Raw genomic sequence first — 17,538 nt, forward strand, 5'->3', positions numbered from 1 at the left:
TCAGCAGCCTGCAACAAGTGCTTTAAGCTGATACTGTGATACTGTCAAAGGAGGTAACACCTCAAATCCGATGAAACACCTGGCGACGTATAGCGTTTTTTTTTTAAAGCCCAGAAATGCGCCGTATTTGATAGCTTGCTGCGAGACCTCACACCGAGCACATCTACTGTGGGTGGGTTGCCTGTTATGCAACATCCTCCAAAAACACGAAGAGGAGAGTCCTGGCCCCTAGCCCTGCCAGTGTAGCAGAAATGATGACGGATGATGGTGGCAGCAGCCGTTCTTCTCTGCGTGAGTAGCTAATTTACGTTGAGTAGGCTAACCACGTTATTACATTAATGCATGTAAGGTGAACTAGCAAACATCATCATAGCTACATGCGGCTGTCTTCTTGTTTGATGGCAGATACTCCCTTCACCCTGGCTAAAAAGGCTAAAATGACCAAAGAAAAAGTGGAAAACAGTTAAACATGAGAGGTTTTGGACAAAGTTTGTGTTTTTTCCATTGTTTAAGCACTGCTTCCAGCCAAGAGTGATACCATATATGCCCCATAGCTGCAGAAAAGGCTAACATTGTTATCTTTTTACAAAAAACAGCTGAACATGAGAGGTTTTTGGACCAATTTGTGTTCTCCATTCTTTAAGCACCGGTTTGAGCACCGGCACCGTTTCAAAAGTACCGATTTGGCACCGGTATCGGATAAAACCTAAACGATACCCATCCCTAGGCAGGAGTGTTGGCCAGCCCAACCCTGGCCTCTCTTCTAAGTTAGTTGTTTTGAAGTAGCCTAGACATTTTTAATTTACCTAGTTTAGTTGTATTTGCATGTCATTTTTATTGTATATTTACCTATCATCAGTGCGTAGTCCCGTCTCCCAGGTCCCATACTGACTGTCAGTCTCACGGACCGGTGTTTCTGAGCCCTTCACCTCCTCTTCACCACTGACACTTTGCTTCTGCTGTACCTAGGGGAAAAAACAGAAGAGCAATGAATGATGACAACCAGCTTGAGAGACATGAATAGCTAAAAATCAGTGGGGTGCAGTGAACAAGTCTTTAATATCTGTGGACCATTCACATCCCTAATAGGAAGCCAAGCAACAAAACATTAATGAATGATAAAGTGTAATAGTAGCTAATTGACATCATAACTAAAATTACTTCTGAAGAGCACACAGTGTTGCTGATAGAGCAGCCACCAGTGGTAAGACGGGTAATGGAAGGTGAAGGGATGAGTTAATGGAGACAGAACCAGAGTGGGGACAGAGATGGTGGTGGGCGGCTGGGTGATCGAGTGTGTTTTTTCTGCCTACTGAACCATGCCTCTTTTAATGAGGCGGGCACAGAGGACATACTGTCTCAAACCCACACGGAGCTCACAGAGGCAGAAGAACTGATAAGCCTGGCCTATATAGAACAAAACAATAGAAAATCGTTCTGTCCTCAGATGTTGCCTAAGGGCTGGACAAAGAAATCTGATACACCTGGCTCTGTAATTGCCCAGGCCCCTTAACAGCGAGAGCAGCTCAGTAGTTGTGCTTATATGAGCACGGAGGGCAGATTAGAGCACTCGTACTTGAAGCTTTGTGAATGTTTTCTTTGTGTATATAAGAGCAGAGACGCAGGGGTGCTGCAAAACAGGTGTAAGAATGAGCACATGAGGAAGAGTGTGACTGTGTGAAATTCTGATTGAGGGAAAACAAAACAGCTGAAGAAAGTGTGAGAGTGAGGGGAAAAAACACAGGACATCATTCATCAGCGAAGCCCTTCCCAACAGGAAAAGTGAAAACAGCCAGAATGGCATTCAACAATACTCCCTGCATCTGAGAAAGCACTTGGTACTTCAGCATAACCTCTTCTCAAGGACTTACAGCACCAACACTTAACCTTAAAAACTGCATATCTGAGTCCTGAGTGACTCTGATACAGAAGCAAAGATAAAAAATGCACACACTGCCTGGGCAGAGCCAGTAAAATGTTTCACTTCTCTGGTCTACAACGATCATAATCCAGCATGTGATGCTACAAATATGGAGATTCTGGAGTTTTGATTGTGAAAGCTTCCAGCTACACTTGCTGATATTATGTCATCTTTCAGTTTTACCCTCACATGTTGCTGTACACTGCTATCACTGCAGGCAAATAGGCCTTGTAAAGTTCTGGTGATAAAAATTCCAATCCAATGTGTACATGTGTGCTATTCAACCTAAACACGCCCAGAACACTCCCTCAGCAGATCAGTGCAGAGGACGAACACTGCCTTTGCTGGAACATGTTGTAGTGAGCAGTCTTTACACAGGTACTTATGGCAGGGTGCTCAAAGCAGAGGTTGTAAAGCTGTTTAGAGGCTCATTCATAATCTCTTAGCTTTTATTATTCAGTACAATAGCAGCTTTCAACCAGCCTTGGTAACTGAACTTTAGCTGGAGTCTTTCTGTGTCTTTTTCTGACTTAAATCTCCATCAATCAACAGACAGTGCCAGGTTAGACAGATGTACTGGTTAAACACCCAAAACAAACAATGCCACATATATAAAAAAAAGGAAAAAAAATATCCACTATGGCTGTTAATTACCTTTGCTGAATGAACACTCACAGGTGCAACCTTTGCAGTAATCGTGGAAAAGATGAAGGAAACCGACTGAACTGACAGGTCTAGCAGCTATAGCTCTCAGGAGGAAGGCTTTTCCTTAATAACATTAGCAATAGCCAACTTCCTCTGGACAGGAAGGGTGTATCAGGGGAAACAACATAACAAAGCCCGGATGAATGGATGGATGAAGGAAAGAAAAGGCTGATCACTAAATATGTCTGACTGACAATCTGCGGAGGAAGGGGCTGGAGCAGGGCCTTGGAAACTTTTTGATAGTGCACCGGCTGCCGATTGCAGCAGTGACTGTTACGTCCTCAGCAGTTAACTGAAAGGCGAGTAGCTGCAGTGCTGTTTCTTGAAAAGGGAAGGGCTCTGTTACCTCATGGTCTGACATCAGGGGCAGAGATCTTTCGATATAGTCATTCTATTTACATAAACAGTGTCTAAGATACAAGCTTGTACCACAATTTGATGCTATCGAGGAATGTGTATGTGTATTTCAGGATGACTATCATTGTCCATCTTATATATGTCAGGGTAATAAAAGCCCTAAAAACACATTCAATCACACTTACAGCACTCACCGCTCCATTCTCATCTGCTTCAATCCCTCTGGCCTTGGTGGAGTGGGAAAATATGCCTGGCGGGCACTCATGTACACTCCAGCAATCAATATCAATATCCTAAAAGATATTCAAAACAACTGCTCCCGTGAGCACTAATCTCATGCCAGCAAATGGGCTTTAGCCGCATGTCAGAAGTTTTACATTACGAGAAACCCTACAAGGAAAACAGAACAGTGCTGTATATATTTTTCATTACACAAGTGTTGCATACAGACGAGGTCTCGCCGTCGTACAAAGCAGTTCGTAAGAACAGAGAGAAGAATGTAAGAAACCTGACTTGGCTTAAGATTTCAGCTCAGAGTGTGCTGAACCTGACTTAGAGGATTACTTTCAGTCTGTGGTTTGTTTTTCTGGTTTGCAAACAGGAAGATTGTTTGCGATCAAATGTGTTTCCCTTCACCGTGTATACATGCTTACATCTTGTAAATTTCAGAAACTGCTACATACATGTTGAAAAATAAAGCAGAAGTGCCTAAAATTTGAGTTTCCTGAATAGGCCTTTGTGTCTGCCTCTTAAAGGGAATCCTCCCGTATATACAAAAAAAACAACCAACTTTCTTCCTTTGTGAAAAGTGTACTTGAAGTGTTAATGTACTTTTTTTTTTTAAATATTTCGCCCTTTCAAACTTTATTACTGCTTAAAGGTTGCATTATTACAGGTGTGGCTACTCTGAGTGACAGGTGGGTGCCAACAGATTCAGTTAGCACTGCTAGCTGTCTGCCAAGAGTCACCTGAGATGTTATGAGTCACTGAACTGGTTGTCTCAACCATGTTGGCTTTTTAGAGCTATTTTATTGCAGTCAATAAATAAAAAAATGTTGTTTATGAAGCAGTTAACTGCACCAACAGCCCACACAAGTGATTGAAGCGATTGAAATTCTGGCAGTAATTTCCATGTATCTATTACGGTGCAGTTCTTGCTTGACAGATAAAGGGTTTTAAGGACAGATGTTGTCTTAAAAATCCACTATTCTGATTATAAAAATAAATAAACTGGTCATACTCTATTGGTAACCAGCCTTAGTTAGTGGGTGATAACTCATTAGATGGTCACTTCAGGCTCCTAAACACCTACACGGGAAAGACCATAATGTCTAACATCAAGGCAAAGCAATGGGTGATGTGGTTACATTCAACTCTCCAATTACAGTCTGTGGTGCCACTTTCGTACCACTTTGGTATAAAACATACCATGTTTTCACAAATCACAATTTTAACTCAGAGCAGTTTATATTTACATAAAATCTGTTATAACAGAAATTGCATATCAGAGTACTTAGTCAGGGGCTTTGGAAACCGATCATTTTGGGAAGTCATCTGAGATTACAAGTGACTTCTAGCTATGAGATGTCAGAGCAGAACCGTTTGTTTATACTACCACAGCTATTCTGAAAATCATGGAGCACTGATTCAACTCCTTATAATGAGACCTGCAAAGAAATCACTCTCAAAATAGGAGAATGAAAAGTTTAAAAAAAATAAAAAAAATAAAACTTTACTTTCTGATTAACCAGTTGGCCGGTTTTCTGGATGAGTATATCAACAATAAACATTATATTGGTATCATTTCTGCTATTGATTTGAACTGGCAAAAATAAATGAATAGATCAAAACAACAATTACGTATAACTGTAATATGCAGCTCACACCTCAGACAACGGACCAAAAACGTGTCACAAACAGCAGAGACAGCTTGAATAGGGCACGAAACTAAAGCCTTGTGTCTAGATGTGCTAGTGGTAATGGCTTTTTCAACCGTCTTCAGTTTCTCTGTGCTCTGGGAGAAATGTGTAGTTCCAGTTTTCAAATCCACTGCCTCCTCTCATCAATTCAATAGCTTTCAATCATTAGGGATCATTTACTGTCATTTACTGAGTCAGTGGGAGCGGACGCTAGAGCAGGGCGATATGGCCAAAAATATTTATCATGATATATATTTGAAAATTTGCGATAACGATATAACCGACGATATAATTGATGCGAGACAAAATACAACTCCACAACATTACTAGCGCAAAAAGACAACCTTCCATTTATTTTCACTTAAACAAGAAGCTGGTTTTTATGTACATTAAAGCTTTATAAAAATGTAACAGTGCAAATGCAAATTCCTTGCTGAAAGTTTAACCAAAAGGCATTTCCAGTAGAAATGGGCTGACATATCCTGAGCATAACCATGTATAATATCCACTGAAGTTAAAAAGAGGTGCTTTGCAACATTAAACTGCAGTGTGCAGTACGTGTTTTTCGGACCATAAGGTGCACGGGATTATAAGGCACATTAAGCGAAACAAAGCAGTCAGATAAATCAAACTTTATTAAACTCATTCTTCTTGCTTCCTCCACTTCTGTACCATTGATTCATTAATGTTGAATTCTCTGGCAGCTGCTCTATTCCCATGTTGCAGTATATTAATGACTAACCTCGTATTGTGGATGGATTATCTCAGTTGTTCTCCTGACTGAAGTTTGGTCCGTTTACAGCATCCTGCCATGCGATTGCATTTGTCTCTAACCATGAAGAACCTTCACGTTAACTTTTATAAGTGGAAAAGTGTTAGTGTTCGTCCTCCAGCTTCACTGTTTATGTTATGCTAACATAGCTGTGTCGCTAGCGATCACGTAGCACATCATTATATACCAGCTAGCCCAACTTCAGTAACCCTACAAACGTCACTGCTGTTTAGTTTCCTGTCTTCATTTATGTTGGAAGTGATAGCAGAACTGTACGTTTGATTTTTTTTCAGAAATCTCTCAGTCAGAACATGCTATATCATGCTTAGGTAACTAGCGACACTAGCGAGCTAACTTCCGCTAGCTTCCTGCTAACGTCTAACTCCGTTAAATGTAATAACTTTAGTTTTCATGGATGCCTGGAAGTTAAACTTCATAGTTACACCTGGTAAAGCAGCAATGCTGATCGTTTTATTAAAGATGAAAGAATTTAGACAGTTTTTAACTCTTAAGTGATGCTGCAGTGTTGTTTGACCTGAAGCATACGGAGTTTAGGACCCAGATTACTCCCAGATTTAAGAGCATCTTAGTCCGACGGCCGCTTGCATGTTCTGCAAAAAAAATGTGCTTTGTCGTGTATCTGACGGACAAACACCAAACCAGTTCCACATCACGGAAGTTGTACCATTTTTACAAACCAATTCTGGTTCATCTGTTTCACTCAACAATCGGCCATGTGCGTATGAAAACAAAGGCACCGCGCATGCGCGTTTTACTCCCATTCTATCGCGATATTTCATTTTCCTATCGTTGCCTAACATTATACCGGTATTACCGTGAACGGTATAATATGGCCCAGCCCTAGCGGACGCTACTCCCACAGACCACAAAAACAGTTGCTGATGTGTAGAACTAACTTTAGACATGGTAACACAACTAATAGCAACACAGATCTCATGAAAACACCTCTTATCTTTAGGTGCTGTGACTCATGAGGTGTTGGACAGCAGTTGAGCAAACAGGCGTCGACATGAATATAGGAACAACTTCACTGCAAGGCACACGTCCCTCAGGGACTTTTAAATCTGTCCTTCACGCAGACCAGGTTACAAGGGACAGAAATTATGTACAAATAAATAAACAATATATATTATAAAATATAGACATATTTTACAATTTCAGTGTTTATCAGCCCCTTTCTCAGTTCTTGTGTCTAATTATATCACTTGAAGAACAGGTAGCACAACGGATTTGCTAATCAAAGAGAGACAAACACTACGCTGTTCCAAAGAAAACAAGATGGAGATGAGAATAATCCACAAAAATCGACAGATGAGAAGCAGCAGGGCTGTGCATCAGGCAGCATGTGGTTAAGTTCTTCACATGTTTGGCTAGAGACCAAATACTTGATGAAGGAGCAGCAGTTAATACAGTGACATGGACATAGCTATGAAATGACTTGAATGCCACTTGTGCTTTATTTATCACCAACAGATGTAAAAGTAAAACTTATGAGTCACATTAGTGCCTCATCTCTAGATACACCGATTCACTGTTTGCAAAACCATCAGCGATGAAAGTTGGAATCAGTGCTTCCCTGCTATGTTTCTGTACTTAAAGTGTGTGTGTATGTGTGGCGTCTTACAGCAGTGGGGGTGTTGGGTGCCGTGCGTCTGCGTAAGGACAGGCGTTGCTGGCTGCGCAGAGAAAACCTGCGGAAGGACTCCCTGCTGCGGGAGGCCAGGGAGCGCAGGGAGTTGGTTCTCTTGAAGTCCCCAGTATCGTCCTCTCCCCCGCCTCCCCTCTCCGCCGAGGTGGACAAAAAGCTGAGTGCCCCGTGAAGGGAGCGACGCACATTTCCCACCCATCCTGACACCTGAGATTGAGCTACTGACAGCTTGCCCCCGAGATACTCCATCACAACCAACCAACGAGGGGACCTGCTGTGTCTGAACGGAGCCCGTGAGCTAAGCTGGGACTCTTGTTGTTGCAGCAGGAGCAGCAGCAGGGAATCATTAGAGTCTAGTTATGCTGGAGAGGTGGCAGTCCAGGGATGGTGGCCTATGTATTCAGTGACGCATGTTGCAGGGTCAGTACTGCAGCAGTGTATAAGGTGACAGAGAAAATGACAGAGCTCAGCAGGCTTAATGTAATGATGCTGCTGCTTACAGCACTGTAGCACAGATGATGTCTGAATGTTACAGGAGAGAAAATCTACCCAGTTTCTTTACTCAGTGTCCTTTCTGCAGTGCAGTCCCACTTTAGATGTCAGCACTCTTGTTTCAAGGCTCCAGGCTGTCGGCATTAAGTGGATTGTGAAGCTTTCTAATGTCTATTTCGATGCTTACAAGATATGTCTGCTGTGATATTCCTAGCACAACACCCAAGTGGGCATATAAAGGTTAGGAAAGGTCACCACTTAATATAAGTTTTACTGAAACACTGCTACACTGTCTTCCAACAGGTTCTCTAGCTTAAAGAACACAAATCACTACTAAAAATAATCAAGTACAAAAACAATGAGCACTAATGATAAAATCACCTCAATATACTCTGTTTGGCCAAACGTTCACTTATCTCAGTGCTCTGCGAGACCTCTGCCAATTCACCGGGTGAGAGCTTCTCTGTCCTCATGTGAGCCTAAATTATAGCCGACCTGACGCACACTCTCGCAGCTGGTGTTGAGCTTTTTCTCCCGAAACATGGCTCTGATTAAAAGTTGTTAAATCCACCCACCCTTCCAACAAGGCTACATCTTCATACTGCACACAACTATTGTATCTTCCGGCAAAAAGCTGCAAGCAGAAATGGTGCAGGGCAGCTGGTGGCAAAAAGAAAGCTGCTGTAGTCATTCGTATTCCATGAGGAAAACCAGAGGGCAACCAATGCACCGCCGCAAAGAGGAAACTGAAGAGAGAGCTGTGGTAGAGAGGTCAGATCCAGAGAAAGGAATTTTTTTTTCTTCCCTCCCCTCGCCTTTTTCTGCAGGTATGGGCAGGTAGGAGAAAATGCGTCAGCCAAGCTGCTCTCTATAGTGAGTGTTACAGGACTCACCGTCAAGGAGAAACTGGGTGGAGAGAGGGAGTGTGGGACAGAGCCAAAGACAGCGAGACAGAGAGCAAGAGCGAGGCAAAGAGAGGGAATGGGAGGTCCGTGATTCAGAACAGAGGGGGGAGAAGGGAGGGTGATATATGTTCTGCGGTGCTCTGTCGCTCCAGCTTGATTCAGCTGCAGGAAACATAAGTGGAGTGACACAGCCAGGACAGCAAGCATGCAGACAACATGTAGAAGGAAAGAAAAAATAGAGACGAGGTTGAGTGTGTGAGCAGAGAGAGAAAGCTGCAGAGAAAGTAAGGTTTGTGATACAATCAGACAGGAATGAGGACAAGTGTATGTATTACATTAAGAGAAAGCTATCAGTAGATAAATTGGACGGGCACAAAAGAGACAAGACAAAAGACAGGTGTGGCTCCAGGCAAGTGGGATTGCACTGTATGCACATCAACCAGTTTGTCTGCGCAACGTGGCCAAAACCACCAATCACAACAGGCAACTCAGTGTTTGTTTAAATCTCACCCAGAGTCGGAGTCATGCAAACACCACAACAGACAAGGAAAGAATAACACTTCCTGACACATGCTGCTCACTTCAGCCACCTTCTGCCAGTGAACTTGTACCTTAAATAAAGACATAGTGGGCCACTCTGACACACTTCAGAGACTTAACCTGGGAGCAAACTGAGGCAGAGGGGTTCCTAAAATCTGGATCTCTGTCCACATGTGCCCCCTACAGGTAATCTGATTAACAATTCTTTGAAGTGCTCTGCTAAAGATTTCAATAGCATAGAAACTCTCACATACCTTTCCCTTCCAATTTACTGCCACACACGAGTATTTCAACAAAAAAACCCTTTAACCTTCTATCTCCTTTAATACTTTATTAATATTTAGTCCTCACACCTTAATTACCATATCTTCAAAATTACATGTACACCTAAGGAAAATACTCAATACTGAGTACCATTTTCATTTTATCATTAGCTGTAGCCACTACCTGCTACCTAATGATAACAAGTGGCTAATCAAGCTGCTAACCCTTGATTAGCTGCTTGATAACAAGTGGCTAATCAAGTGTGGCTTAAGTAGAAGTACAGCTACTTCTACTAATAGTGTTAAAAATACTCTGGTGAAAGCACCAATTCAACTTTACTTAAGTAAGAGTGAAAAAGTACAAGCTCTGAAATATATTCGGTGTAAAAAGTAGCTCGCTTGTATTGTTTACAAGGCTTCTATGTATTATTTTTCCCTCTATTTATGTTCAAATCACTTTAATGTCGTGAGGACATGCAGTGACTTTCCCCTAAAGTAATGAGCCTGTTTTGAAAGTGTAAGGAGTAGAAAGTCAAAAGTTACGGATTAAAAAGCAAAACGTTGTCAGAAAAATAACAGACAACTTTTTTCAAGTACACATAGAGTCCTAAAAAATTCTACTTAAGTACTGTAACAAAGTATTTGCACTTTGTTATTTTCCACAATGCTAATAGTTAAGTTGTTTAAATATTAATAGTCAATATTCTCTTAATATTTAAGTAAAATTATAATATTTATAGTTTTTATCTATTTCTCCAAGATAAAGTATTACATTAAGTATTTTGGTGATACCAGCAAATTTATAATGAAAAGCACACAGTTTTAATATTTGAAGCTTCCTTGATTGATATTATTCAGACTATTAGTTTTAAAAGAAAGATTTAAAGACAAGGAAGTGATACAATAAAACATGAAACATCTAACAATCAACATATTATTGATGTCTTTTTGACCAAATATTCCTCATCGTAGTACTGAAAACGATCTGCTAGGAAGTGACTCATCTCTTCCCCTCTTCTGACCTCATCGGTCTTTACTCAGCCAGGAACCCAACCAGCAACAACAGGAAGAAGGTGAAATAGGATGCGGCTAATGTACATACAGTCTACTGTATATGATATGAACCAAGAGTTCCTACAGCCCTATACGAGAAGACGCGCACGGCTGATGGAGACACATTCAACATGAGTGGTGCTGTCACTTACCCAGAGGCAGTAAGGAGTGAGACAACATGACCACATGTACAACACAGCTCTCTGCCCGGTGCCCATCTCCGCTCTGCTGCACTCACCAGCCTCAGACCCTCACACTTAAACCAGTGATGTCACCACCCTACTATTACTTCATGTCTCTGAGTCTATGGTGAATACAATTTGAGGAAAGTAGTCATTTCAGATGTCCAGCAACGCCCACATATTTGGCTTTAAACACTATCTGTGATATTTTACATATGCTAAACATCTTAACTAGATTTAAGAATCTGCCTATGGGTTTTTTTTATCATTACTAAATACTTTTTTTTTTTTTAAAGTCATGCTCCTGCATATAAGCCTTAGTATTTGTGTTAATGATGCTCTGCTCATATTCTGATGCTGAATGTTGACATGTTGAATTCTTGCTACCTTGAATAAAATATCACTACTGAGTAGAAATATTGAATTTATTAACAAACAGAAAAAATGATCCAGAACTGAGCAATTGTGTAATTTTATCATTATCATTTCTTACTTTTGAGTAAGAAGAAAATAACAGAGCTTTTGATTTGATGCCGTTTTGTCTAAAGTGAAATTAAACTGGATGACAGTGAGTTTTAGAGCCAATAATGATGAATACATTGTTAGCTGGAGCCTTATTCCAGTGTAATATTCCGTTTTATTACTTTTGGAAAGCTTTATTTTTACACCAATTCACTGACAAAATGAGCAGCGACGGCAAATATTCTCATTATTAGTTAGAAATCTGTATTAACACAAGCAGCAGGTTTGTGTAGTGTCTGTGGCCTACTGACAGAGACAAATGCATTCAGACTGTACGATTTTTTAGAACTATTTTTAACAATTTAAAAATCTAATCTAATTCAGCGGTTCTTCTACTATGTGTAAAGTTGTCTGAGCTAAAATGTAAATCTGTGCACTTTTTTATTTACATAGGGTCATTTGAAAAGCTTTTTTTTTCAAACAAGCACTGGAAATGGCAACAAGGAGTAATTCAGATACCCAGAACACTTGACTCTTGCAAACTAAAACACAACCACTAGATGGTGGTAATGACCTTGACCTTTGTGGTGACTTAATCTGATCTCCCTGTGTAATGTTAAGGCACAACAGACTGTACTTCAACCTGAGCCTACAATTACAGTGTCAGTGACAAAGCGCAACCTGAACCCAACCCTGTATCGTTAATAAACACTGTCCACCCTTAAATGTAATAATAATATGAGTGTGCATGTAATTTGTAGAGTTGATAACATGCAGACACATTTGTTTACATGTTTAAAAATATAAAACCGAAATAACCACCTTGAAGTTGCTTCCACCAACCAGTCAAGCAGCAGCTTACATTGATGTCTGTCCACATTTCACCGCCAATCTTTTGAAATCAAAACATTTTGTCTTACTAGACATTTTTGTTAAATTTAGCATACAAATTAGGCAAAATTTCTAGAGTTATGGCCAAAAAGGTGTTTTATGAGGTCAAAGAAACCTTTGATCACCAAAAATCCCAATAAGTGCATCCCTGAAACTAAAAAAAATCTTTTGTTTTTGAACAAATCCCATCAAGTCTTCCAAGAAATATCAACTACATATACAGACAGCATTATCACTCCCAGCAAAAGCTATTCCATTCACAGTGGTATAAAAACAGAGGTGAACTACAAGTTTATAACCAAATATAACTTCTAACCAATCAAAATCAAGTAGCAAGGTTACACAAATACCTGCAGAACACATAATCATTACATGCCATTTCACTTCACAGGTTTCTCTGAGCCCTGCTGTCAGGTTTCTGATAAATCAGCAGTGAAAATCTTTACTTAATCATTTGCCTGATCCAAACCTGACGTACAGGCCTGAGAAAGTGTTTGAGCACCACTTCCCTAGAATGTAATGTGGGATGGGCAGAGGTGAGTCTAGGACGTCCATGCTTTCAACATTAGTCACTAGCTCTTTACTATGTGAGGCCAGCAGCATTTTCATGTCAAGTGAGCAAGCTGCATTCCAATACAGTCTTCAGTGCATGAGGCACCGCATACTACGCTCTCTGTTTCCACAGAGCTGAGTGAAAACAGTCATTTGTAATAAAATGGTGCAGAAAATGAGCAGCAGCCTGACTCACCCTGCTCTGCAGGTCCTGCTCTCTGTGGGCGCTGCGACTCCTCATCCTGGAAGGGCTTCCATCCACGGCACTACCTGCAGGAACCGATCGTCGTGACACACTCCGAGACCGCAATCTGTTCAACTCCTGAGCAGCATAGAGGACCCAAAGTGAACACCGCGATCCAACTGCATCACCTCATAACAGTAAAAAGCTGCTCATTGTCATGCTGGAAGCTGGACAGAATAAAGTGAACTTCAGTCCACTCACGTTTAAACACTGCTTAGGTGTCAGTTTGTTACTTTCTTGTGAAGTGTGACTGTAATTTGGCCACGTTTTTGTAAGGAGTGTGGCTAACTGGAACTAACAACAAATTGATTTTTGTTTCTAAAACCAAAACATGTTATGGTTTATAATGTAATAATTAGCATGCATGGCCATGTCTACATCATTATGATCTAGACATGGCCTGAGGAATCAGCTTTTTTGCTTTAACCCATTCTTGTGAACACAGTATCTCAGGAGCACCTAAAATATGGGACTCAAGAAATGCAAGTGATAATAATTCAGTGGTGAAAGGTTAAATGTTGCCCCCACAGTCACAAATACCTTTTGTCACAAACACCTAATGCGTTTAACTTTAATTACTTCAAAGTCTTCACTACATGTATTATACGAGTCTGAACAGACACAGATACACTGCAATCTAACTGGATGCAAGAGGCATCTTACTACATTATAGTTGTAAATACTTTATATCAAATCTAAGTACTCCTTAGATATCTTGCAGACATGAGGATAATACTAAGGAATCATGAAAGAGAAGCAGCAGTGCTGAATCAATATTCCTTTTTTCACTTGAATTTCATTTGCATTTTTCTTGATGGTGACACAGCCTGTTGTAGTTATTAAGAAGCAAGAATTAGACTAATTTAGCCACTACGTCACTTAGCTCGACTACAATATGGCAACTCAGCTGGAGCCTCTTTTCTCCAACCAATTTAATCAGGGAATGATGGCACACAAATTAATGCACGCTAAAAATAAAACAATATTAAAAAGAATTTTGCGTATGCTTTTGCTTTCGGAACTTGGTGAGCTTTTAAAATGACAGGGTGAAGAATATATGATACCACCTACATCATGAGAAGCTATATTTATGTTTTAGATGGTTTGTACGTCTACAAGAACAGATTGTTCTGTAAGATATCACAAAATGACCTGTATTTTCACAAGACTGCATGTCTCTGTGTGATAATCTGACTCCATCTGCACTGACAAACTAAGAAAATGACAACCTGATTTCTACAATAATCACAAAATAAAGTGTGGTAGAAAGGGGGGCGGGTAGTTCATTGGCACCTCTGGAACTGATCAATTGATTTATGTCACTCACCTTGGACCCCTGTGATCTCCTCTGGCCCTGTGCTTCTCCCCTGATCTTCTGTGGCTGTAGCTCTCTGGGCAACCAGATCTGCTCTGCAGGAGTGATGGTGGGGAGTCCACCTGGGGAGTTCACACTTTTAACCTCTGAACCAGGAAAAGGGCCCAAAGGGGGTGGCTCATCCAGGAAAGCAGACCAAGGCCTTTGTTGAGTTGGGATGCGTTCCCCATGATCGAGAAGGAGCTGTTCTGGACTGTGTTTGTTGGCGTGTTTTCTAGATTCAGCCTTAGGCTGGTCCACAGACATCTCAACTGACCGCAGCTCCCAGGGGTCCTGAGGAGGCGTCGTCCATACTGGGTTTGAGAAACCTACTGAAGTCTGTGATGGTATCTTCCAGCTAACGTCACTTTCAGATGTAGGCTGTAATTTACCCCCAAAGTCAGCATTTAGTCCCTGCATTCCCAATGAAGGAAACAAGTCATTATTAGAGGAGAGCTGAGCTTGAGATGTAAAGGAGTCTATGTCAAGAATGTTAGGCTTGTAAGGCTCCTTCCAGCGGGTTGCAGCATCGCTGCGCTGAGAAGTAGACTTAGACACTGGTTCATTTCTGAGCACAGAGTCCAGATCAAGAATTTTGGGTTTCAGACGTGATGGCTCCAAGTTTAGCCTCTCTTGCTCCTCTTTTTTCTGCTTCTCTTTTAGTCGCTGTCTCTCTGCTTCTTGTTGCTTGGCTATGACTCGCATCCGTTCTGCTTCCTCCCTTTCCATCTTTTCCCTCAGTCTGTGTTTCTCAAACTCCGCAATTTGTTGTCTTTCCCTCGCTGCCTGCTTTTGCTTTTCAAATTCCAGGAGCTGTAATCTCTCAAGCTCTTTAAGTCTCTCTACATCCTCCTTCCTCTTCCTTTCCTTCTCCAGTTCCTGTTGTCTCAGCTTCTGGTTTTCTAATTTCTGTCGCTCAATGTCTAGTTGCCTCAGTTTTTCAAGCTCCTGAAGTTGTTGTCTCTCCCTCTCTGCCTGTTTTTGTTTTTCAAATTCCAGGAGCTGTAATCTTTCCAGCTCTTTAAGTCTCTCTACATCCTCCTTCCTTTCCTTCTCCAGTTCCTGTTGTCTCAGCTTCTGGTTTTCTAATTTCTGTCGCTCAATGTCTAGTTGCCTCAGTTTTTCGAGCTCCTGAAGTTGTTGTCTCTCCCTCTCTGCCTGTTTTTGCTTTTCAAACTCCAGGAGCTGTAATCTTTCCAGCTCTTTGAGTCTCTCTACATCCTCCTTCCTCTTCCTTTCCTTCTCCAGTTCCTGTTGCTCATTGTCTAGCTGTCTCTGTATCTCCCTTTCTAAATCTTGTTGTCGCCGTTTCTCCAGCTCCCTCTGTATCTCTTTCTGACGCTCCTTCTCCATCTCCTTTTCTCTTTCCCGCTCTTTTTCAAGCTCTTTTATTCTTAACATTTCTTGCTCTAATGCGATCTGTCTCATCTTGTCTGCCTCTTCTTTTTCCTTTTTTTCTTTTAGCTGCTGCATTTCCTTTTCTTTCTGCTTCTGTCTTTGAAGCTCTACGAGCTGCAGTCGCTCTAACTGTTTTAGCCGCTCTTCCTCCTTTTGTTTTTGCTGTTCCTTTTCACGCTGTCTCTCCTTTTGTCTCTCTAGTTCTTGCCTTTTTTCTTTCTCAAGTTTCCTTTGCTTCTCTCTTTCAAGTCTCTGTTTCTCCTCTAATTCTTGTGCTTTCTCAAGCGCAATCTGTTTCTGCCTTTCCAGGACACGTTGTTTCTCCTCAAATTCTTGTTTCTCCTTTTCAAATGACTTACGTCTTTGCCTTTCAAATTCTCTTTGCATCTCCCACTCTTTCATTCGTGTAAATTCTAAATGTGCTTGTTTCTCCATTTCCAGCTGTGTCTGTTTTTCACCTTCAATTTCTTTTATCTTAGTCCTGTGCCTTTCTTTCTCCTTCCTTTGCTCCCTTTTCTTTTCAGCTTCTAGCCTTTCCTCTTTACTCTGTCCATCTGAGGCTAAACTGCTCTCCCTGGGTGACTTGTGGCTTCTTATCATCAAATCTTTAACTTGCTCTTGCGATGGAGTTGTTTTTCCAAAAGGATCATCGTTTAAAGACGGGCTCCCCCTTACTGGAAGACTCTTCCCTTGAGGGCCACTAAGGAGAGAAATCCCTAAGAAGTCATCAAAGGGGCTAGTCATGTCCCCAGTGTTTGTCCCTGCACCCCCAAGAGAAACTGGCTCCTGTATTTGTCCGGTTAAAGCAAAGTAGGTTGCCTTGGGTTTTGCCATTTCGTCTGCCTGCAGCATCTTCAAGCGTTTAGGTGCTGCAGACACTTCTTCCTGTTCTGCCACTCTTTGTCTCTCCTTGTCTTTATCTAAAGCCACTTGTCCTTCCCTTTGTGATTCCTTTAGCATCCCTGTCTCCATATCTACGTCTTGGTCGAGACCTGTAGTGGTCCACTTCTGTAAGGCTCCTATCCTCAGATATCGTGGCTGTGTTTGAGGCATCAAAGGTGCCAAAGGTGGCTGTTCTTGTGCAGGACTGGTCCATTCTGGAAGAGGCCTGCTCCCTTCTGAGCGTCTGGAACGGAGGGTCATGGCTTTATCCTCCCACTGAGCTGATGGGACGCTCACACTCACTGCCCGACTCTTTTCGACAGCCTGCACTGTGTCAAAGGCATGTAATACGGGTTGAAAACATGATGGCGATAAAGGCTGGCTGTAGTTAGCGGTGACTGAAGCCCCGTTATATTCAGTAACTGTTCTATCGAATGGAGACGTGCTGCTGAGCAAATCCTTGGCCGTGTCAACAGATGAGCCATCATCCATCAACACCACGCTGTGCCTCTCCACGACATTATCAAACAAGGATGCTCGCACTGTTTGGACTCCACTGCCTGCACCAATTTCCTTGGAAACAGCAACAAACGTCTGTCCTGCTTCAGGCCCTTCAGGCGTGGAGACCTTTTTGAGCTGCTCTTGGGAATCTTTTAAATCCAAAAATGTCTTCTGGTCACTGGGAGTGATAGCTGATTCTTCAGCCTGGGAAAATGAAGAGATATACTGAGAATTCTTAAGTTCATGCTCACAACTTACTGCCTAGTTATGGAACTGATAAGCTATTACAGAATTTCTTTCAGCTGGAATCTTCTGAAGGAACTAAAAGCTTTTTTAAAAAGTTATGAATTTAGGTACCATTTACTGCTATAAAACCATAAGCCAGAATAAATGGGACTTGGCAATGGAACATTCAACAGTACAGCACACAGAGGAGTTCAAGAGAACAATTGGCAGGGCACAAACAGCATCCTCTT

The 17,538-nt window shown here is 41.6% G+C and overlaps 1 protein-coding gene across 3 annotated transcripts in view; it reads right to left on the minus strand.

The window, feature by feature from the left end:
* The window catches only part of LOC146656613 (uncharacterized), a 34,077-nt gene that overhangs the window by 6,910 nt on the left and 9,629 nt on the right, over window positions 1-17,538 (minus strand). For all 3 annotated transcript variants that reach the window (XM_085424405.1, XM_085424406.1, XM_085424407.1), the window contains 3 exons: window positions 14,255-17,266; window positions 12,880-13,005; window positions 850-965 (listed from right to left, as the gene is read on the minus strand). In XM_085424405.1, coding sequence (XP_085280531.1) covers window positions 850-965; window positions 12,880-13,005; window positions 14,255-17,266 — 3,254 coding nt within the window. The remainder of the gene's footprint in view (window positions 1-849; window positions 966-12,879; window positions 13,006-14,254; window positions 17,267-17,538) is intronic.

Source organism: Rhamphochromis longiceps, linkage group LG12 (genome assembly GCF_057381845.1).
Source record: "Rhamphochromis longiceps isolate RC_006_pf linkage group LG12, R_longiceps_female_GT1.1, whole genome shotgun sequence".
NCBI classification, from domain to species: domain Eukaryota; kingdom Metazoa; phylum Chordata; class Actinopteri; order Cichliformes; family Cichlidae; genus Rhamphochromis; species Rhamphochromis longiceps.